The sequence below is a fragment of the Oncorhynchus keta genome, chromosome 35, assembly GCF_023373465.1.
Source record: "Oncorhynchus keta strain PuntledgeMale-10-30-2019 chromosome 35, Oket_V2, whole genome shotgun sequence".
NCBI lineage: Eukaryota > Metazoa > Chordata > Actinopteri > Salmoniformes > Salmonidae > Oncorhynchus > Oncorhynchus keta.
This window is the reverse complement of record NC_068455.1, coordinates 73,438,032-73,445,858: the sequence shown is the minus strand read 5'-3', so window position 1 is coordinate 73,445,858 and position 7,827 is coordinate 73,438,032. Positions and strand designations below refer to the sequence as shown.

The window sequence follows — 7,827 nt, the reverse complement described above, 5'->3', positions numbered from 1 at the left end:
ATTCCGACCCCGCCTTCTGCATTTGGTCAGGTTGAAGCCAGCCTCATCCACGTATACAAAGTTGTGAGAGGGTTCACTTGATTCCAACTCCATTATACGCTATATCCCAGAACACACAGTTGAATTTGTTTTGGTAAGGAAGAGTGACATAAAATGTACATATATTGCATGTTCCTTCCACAGCAATGGAAATGTGTGCAGTTTATGCTTACTGTACTATGTATCACTATAAAATGTTGCTGTAAAGTAGTTACATAGATATATGTTTTACCTGTACATACTGGTACCGTAGCTCCTTAACTCTGTCCTCATTCCTTTGGAATGGTACACGGTACAGCTGTTTCATACTCATCTGGTTTCTATGCAGCACCCTGTCGATGGTTGAGATGCTAACCGTATGGATGTTTTCAAAGACATTGTTGTCTTCTATAATGGTCCTTTGTATTTCCCTGAGTCTCATGGCATTGTTTACTCGGACCATGGTGCAAATAGCCTCCTCCTGTTGAGGTGTGAAAAGGCGTCCTCTGCCACCGGTTTGAGGTAATCTTGCAGTCAGTCCTATGTGGGGAAATGCAGTGATGCATCGCACACTTTCACATAGACAAAAACTATGCGAACACACATTTTACTGTAAAACATAGAGGTGGGTGCATGTAAGGTGTAGTATGTATCTGTATAGAGTATATTTATGTATGCTGTGAAATACAAGTGGACTACTGTAATATGAAGCATTGTAGGAAGTATACAGTATACTGCTTATATACAGTAACAGTGCACTGTACATTGGTGGACATACCTGTTCTCTCTTCGAAACGTTTGAACTATTAAGGACACGGTTGAGCTCCCAATATTCGGCTGCACCCTTCGACCCGCCTCAGCCATTGTAAGGCCATGATTGACAACATGGTCTACAATAGTGGCCCTTATGTCATCAGATATGCACCTATGTACTCTTCTGCCTCTTCCTCTGTTTTGCCTTCCACCACGCATCCTTGCTCCTCTTCTTCCTCCTCTTGGCTGTTGACCCTGTTCGTTTCCTGGTCCATCCATTATTGGAAAATTGCAACTCTGTGTTGTGGTCTGTCTATATATGCTTGACAATTGATTCTTCATGAGATGCACCTTTGAGCAATTTAGACAACTGGTTGATTGTTGGTTGAACTAACACTTTACATTCCTTCATGAGTGAGGGTCAATTTCACCTGTTTTTGTACAAAAGGTCTAATAGAAATGTGTAAAACTATGCTTGACAGTTTATGACAAATAGTTCAACAATTGTGCATGTAATGGCTTATGCAAGGAACTAATGCCTAGATGTTTTGAGGGGTAAGACTATTCAACAGAGAACCATCTACTATATTTTGATCAACATGACATGAGCAATTGATAATGTGGAAAAAAGCTGACACTTGTACATTATCAATTGCAATTTGTTCAAAGGAATAAGACATTGCTTTAATGATGTGCACAAGTGACTAGATAATTTGGAATTTGTACAAGTAGTATCAAGAATTGCACTTTAGATCTAAGAAATGCACCAAAGCGACTAAGAAAAACTGTAACAGTGTTCCCAACTCAGGGAACCTAATGTTTTCCAGTGTTCCCAACCCAGAGAACCTAATGTTCTCCAGTGTTCCCAACTCAGGGAACCTAATGTTTTCCAGTGTTCCCAACCCAGAGAACCTAATGTTCTCCAGTGTTCCCAACTCAGGGAACCTAATGTTCTCCAGTGTTTCCAACCCAGGGAACCAATGTTTCCAATGTTCCCAACCCAGGGAACCTAATGTTCTCCAGTGTTCCCATGTCTCCAGTGTTCCCAACCCAGGGTGTTATCCAGTGTTCCCAACCCAGGGAACCTAATGTTCTCCAGTGTTCCCAACCCAGGAACCTAATGTTCTCCAGTGTTCCCAACCCAGAGAACCTCATGTTCTCCAGTGTTCCCAACCCAGAGAACCTAATGTTCTCCAGTGTTCCCAACCCAGAGAACCTAATGTTCTCCAGTGTTCCCAACCCAGGGAACCTAATGTTCTCCAGTGTTCCCAACCCAGAGAACCTAATGTTCTCCAGTGTTCCCAACCCAGGGAACCTAATGTTCTCCAGTGTTCCCAACCCAGGGAACCTAATGTTCTCCAGTGTTCCCAACCCAGGGAACCTAATGTTCTCCAGTGTTCCCAACCCAGGGAACCTAATGTTCTCCAGTGTTCCCAACCCAGGGAACCTAATGTTCTCCAGTGTTCCCAACCCAGAGAACCTAATGTTCTCCAGTGTTCCCAACCCAGAGAACCTAATGTTCTCCAGTGTTCCCAACCCAGAGAACCTAATGTTCTCCAGTGTTCCCAACCCAGGGAACCTAATGTTCTCCAGTGTTCCCAACCCAGGGAACCTAATGTTCTCCAGTGTTCCCAACCCAGGGAACCTAATGTTCTCCAGTGTTCCCAACCCAGGGAACCTAATGTTCTCCAGTGTTCCCAACCCAGGGAACCTAATGTTCTCCAGTGTTCCCTAATGTTCTCCAGTGTTCCCCCAGGGAACCTAATGTTCTCCAGTGTTCCCAACCCAGGGAACCTAATGTTCTCCAGTGTTCCCAACCCAGAGAACCTAATGTTCTCCAGTGTTCCCAACCCAGAGAACCTAATGTTCTCCAGTGTTCCCAACCCAGGGAACCTAATGTTCTCCAGTGTTCCCAACCCAGGGAACCTAATGTTCTCCAGTGTTCCCAACCCAGGGAACCTAATGTTCTCCAGTGTTCCCAACCCAGGGAACCTAATGTTCTCCAGTGTTCCCAACCCAGGGAACCTAATGTTCTCCAGTGTTCCCAACCCAGGGAACCTAATGTTCTCCAGGGAACCTAATGTTCTCCAGTGTTCCCAACCCAGGAACCTAATGTTCTCCAGTGTTCCCAACCCAGGAACCTAATGTTCTCCAGTGTTCCCAACCCAGGGAACCTAATGTTCTCCAGTGTTCCCAACCCAGGGAACCTAATGTTCTCCAGTGTTCCCAACCCAGGGAACCTAATGTTCTCCAGTGTTCCCAACCCAGGGAACCTAATGTTCTCCAGTGTTCCCAACCCAGAGAACCTAATGTTCTCAGTGTTCCAGAACCTAATGTTCCCAGTGTTCCCCAGGGAACCTAATGTTCTCCAGTGTTCCCAACCCAGGGAACCTAATGTTCTCCAGTGTTCCCAACCCAGGGAACCTAATGTTCTCCAGTGTTCCCAACCCAGGGAACCTAATGTTCTCCAGTGTTCCCAACCCAGGGAACCTAATGTTCTCCAGTGTTCCCAACCCAGAGAATCTAATGTTCTCCAGTGTTCCCAACCCAGAGAACCTAATGTTCTCCAGTGTTCCCAACCCAGGGAACCTAATGTTCTCCAGTGTTCCCAACCCAGGGAACCTAATGTTCTCCAGTGTTCCCAACCCAGGGAACCTAATGTTCTCAAGTGTTCCCAACCCAGAGAACCTAATGTTCTCCAGTGTTCCCAACCCAGGGAACCTAATGTTCTCCAGTGTTCCCAACCCAGGGAACCTAATGTTCTCCAGTGTTCCCAACCCAGGGAACCTAATGTTCTCCAGTGTTCCCAACCCAGGGAACCTAATGTTCTCCAGTGTTCCCAACCCAGGGAACCTAATGTTCTCCAGTGTTCCCAACCCAGGGAACCTAATGTTCTCCAGTGTTCCCAACCCAGGGAACCTAATGTTCTCCAGTGTTCCCAACCCAGGGAACCTAATGTTCTCCAGTGTTCCCAACCCAGGGAACCTAATGTTCTCCAGTGTTCCCAACCCAGGGAACCTAATGTTCTCCAGTGTTCCCAACCCAGAGAACCTAATGTTCTCCAGTGTTCCCAACCCAGGGAACCTAATGTTCTCCAGTGTTCCCAACCCAGGGAACCTAATGTTCTCCAGTGTTCCCAACCCAGGGAACCTAATGTTCTCCAGTGTTCCCAACCCAGGGAACCTAATGTTCTCCAGTGTTCCCAACCCAGAGAACCTAATGTTCAGTGTTCCCAGAATCTAATGTTCTCCAACCCAGAGAACCTAATGTTCTCCAGTGTTCCCAACCCAGAGAACCTAATGTTCTCCAGTGTTCCCAACCCAGGGAACCTAATGTTCTCCAGTGTTCCCAACCCAGGGAACCTAATGTTCTCAAGTGTTCCCAACCCAGAGAACCTAATGTTCTCCAGTGTTCCCAACCCAGAGAAAGCTGTGTTTACAAGCCTTTGCTCCCAAACAAAGGAAGCCCTTTTAACTATCCACCAGGCCTGGAATACAAACACACACACACACACACACACACACACACACACACACACACACACACACACACACACACACACACACACACACACACACACACACACACACACACACACACACACACACACTAAACACACACACTAAACTCACACACACACACACACTAAACACACACACACACACTGAACACACACACACACTAAACTCACACACACACTATGGCCTGGCAATGTGGTCTACTGCCCTGGCATGCACAGTTATCAGGCCATAACCATCAACACAGTCCCTGAGTCTATGATGTTGAGTTTATATTAGTTGTAATAGTTTTTTATATGGAGTGATCAAGGTAAGTTATGGGCCCCGCAAGGGTCCAAATAACAACCACTTGTTTGTGACTGATTTCTCTGCAGTAGGTCTAGTATCTCTGAAGTACACACACACACACACACACACACACACAGTAGTGTTGGTAATACATTTAAATGAGCTGTCTGTCAATATGTCCTTGGTGGCCATTTTGGAAAAACGTAAATGATCAGTGGAAGGATTTAACCGTTACCTCTCTGTTCCGATGGTCAGACGGTCAAATTACAGTTTAAGATGAATTAATTTAACTGAGTTTTACTGCAATGTAATCCAGCAGGAACTGTTTCTCTCCACTGTTTGCTTATCGGTTTATTTTCAGAATAGTCACGTTTTTACGAGCAAGGGAAAGTTTATTTCCCAAAAAGCAACAGGAGGCCGCATCCCAAATGGGACCCTATCCATTGTATAGTGCACTACGGTTGACCCCTAGTGCACTACGTTTGACCCCTAGTGCACTTTTTTAGATCCCTAGTGGACTACGGTTCACCCCTAGTGGACAACTGTTGACCCCTAGTGCACAATTTTAGATCCCTAGTGGACTATTTTAGATCCCTAGTGGACTACTGTTGACCCCTAGTGCACTATTGTAGATCCCTAGTGGGCTACTGTTGTCCCCTAGTGCACTACGGTTGACCCCTAGATCCTTATTGTAGACCCCTAGTGCACTACTGTCGACCCTTAGTGGACTACTATTGACCCCTAGTGGACTACTATTGACCCCTAGTGGACTACTATTGACCCCTAGTGGACTACTATTGACCCCTAGTGGACTACTATTGACCCCTAGTGGACTACTGTTGACCTGTAGTGGACTACTATTGACCCCTAGTGGACTACTGTTGACCCCTAGTGGACTACTATTGACCCCTAGTGGACTACTGTTGACCCGTAGTGGACTACTGTTGACCCCTAGTGGACTACTGTTGACCCCTAGTGGACTACTGTTGACCCGTAGTGCACTATTGTAGATCCCTAGTGGACTACTGTTGTCCCCTAGTGCACTACGGTTAACCCCTAGATCCTTATTTTAGACCCCTAGTGCACTACTGTCGACCCTTAGTGGACTACTATTGACCCCTAGTGGACTACTATTGACCCCTAGTGGACTACTGTTGACCCCTAGTGGACTACTATTGACCCCTAGTGGACTACTGTTGACCCGTAGTGGACTAAGGTTGACCCCTAGTACACTACCTGACTAGGGCTCCTAGTGGACTACTGTTGACCCCTAGTGCACTACCTGACTAAGGCCCCTAGTTGACTACTGTTGACCCCTAGTGGACTACTATTGACCCCTAGTGGACTACTGTTGACCCCTAGTGGACTACCTGACTAGGGCCCCTAGTGGACTACTGTTGACCCCTAGTGGACTACTGTTGACCCCTAGTGGACTACTATTGACCCCTAGTGGACTACTGTTGACCCCTAGTGGACTACCTGACTAGGGCCCCTAGTGGACTACTATTGACCCCTAGTGGACTACTGTTGACCCCTAGTGGACTACCTGACTAGGGCCCCTAGTGGACTACTGTTGACCCCTAGTGGACTACTGTTGACCCCTAGTGGACTACCTGACTAGGGCCCCTAGTGGACTACTGTTGACCCCTAGTGGACTACTGTTGACCCCTAGTGGACTACTATTGACCCCTAGTGGACTACTGTTGACCCCTAGTTGACTACTGTTGACCCCTAGTGGACTACTATTGACCCCTAGTGGACTACCTGACTAGGACCCCTAGTGGACTACTGTTGACCCCTAGTTGACTACTGTTGACCCCTAGTGGACTACTATTGACCCCTAGTGGACTACCTGACTAGGTCCCCTAGTTGACTACTGTTGACATTTACATTACATTTACATTTAAGTCATTTAGCAGACGCTCTTATCCAGAGCGACTTACAAATTGGTGCATTCACCTTATGACATCCAGTGGAACAGCCACTTTACAATAGTGCATCTAAATCTTTTAAGGGGGGTGAGAAGGATTACTTTATCCTATCCTAGGTATTCCTTAAAGAGGTGGGGTTTCAGGTGTCTCCGGAAGGTGGTGATTGACTCCGCTGTCCTGGCGTCGTGAGGGAGTTTGTTCCACCATTGGGGGCCAGAGCAGCGAACAGTTTTGACTGGGCTGAGCGGGAACTGTACTTCCTCAGTGGTAGGGAGGCGAGCAGGCCAGAGGTGGATGAACGCAGTGCCCTTGTTTGGGTGTAGGGCCTGATCAGAGCCTGGAGGTACTGAGGTGCCGTTCCCCTCACAGCTCCGTAGGCAAGCACCATGGTCTTGTAGCGGATGCGAGCTTCAACTGGAAGCCAGTGGAGAGAGCGGAGGAGCGGGGTGACGTGAGAGAACTTGGGAAGGTTGAACACCAGACGGGCTGCGGCGTTCTGGATGAGTTGTAGGGGTTTAATGGCACAGGCAGGGAGCCCAGCCAACAGCGAGTTGCAGTAATCCAGACGGGAGATGACAAGTGCCTGGATTAGGACCTGCGCCGCTTCCTGTGTGAGGCAGGGTCGTACTCTGCGGATGTTGTAGAGCATGAACCTACAGGAACGGGCCACCGCCTTGATGTTAGTTGAGAACGACAGGGTGTTGTCCAGGATCACGCCAAGGTTCTTAGCGCTCTGGGAGGAGGACACAATGGAGTTGTCAACCGTGATGGCGAGATCATGGAACGTTGACCCCTAGTGCACTACCTGACAAGGACTCCTAGTGGACTACCTGACTAGGGCCCCTAGTGGACTACTGTTGGCCCCTAGTGGACTACTGTTGACCCCTAGTGGACTACCTGACTAGGACCCCCTAGTGGACTACTGTTGACCCCTAGGGGACTACTGTTGAACCCTTGTGGACAACCTGACTAGGACTCCTAGTGGACTACCTGACTAGGGCCCCTAGTGGACTACTGTTCACCCCTAGTGGACAACTGTTGACCCCTAGTGCACAATTTTAGATCCCAAGTGGACTACTGTTGACCCCTAGTGCACTATTTTAGATCCCTAGTGGACTACTGTTGACCCCTAGCGCACTATTGTAGATCCCTAGATCCCTAGACCTGACTAGGTCCCCTAGTGGACAACTGTTGACCCCTAGTGCACTATTTTAGATCCCTAGTGGACTACTGTTCACCCCTAGTGGACAACTGTTGACCCCTAGTGCACAATTTTAGATCCCAAGTGGACAACTGTTGACCCCTAGTGCACTATTTTA

At 47.8% G+C, this 7,827-nt stretch overlaps 1 protein-coding gene across 1 annotated transcript; it reads left to right on the top strand.

Moving 5' to 3' along the window:
• Window positions 1-3,132: 3,132 nt before the first annotated feature.
• LOC127915523 (uncharacterized) lies at window positions 3,133-4,014 on the top strand. The gene has a single exon (XM_052495698.1). It carries the CDS (start codon window positions 3,133-3,135, stop codon window positions 4,012-4,014), a length of 882 nt encoding a protein of 293 aa, XP_052351658.1.
• Window positions 4,015-7,827: the final 3,813 nt, after the last annotated feature.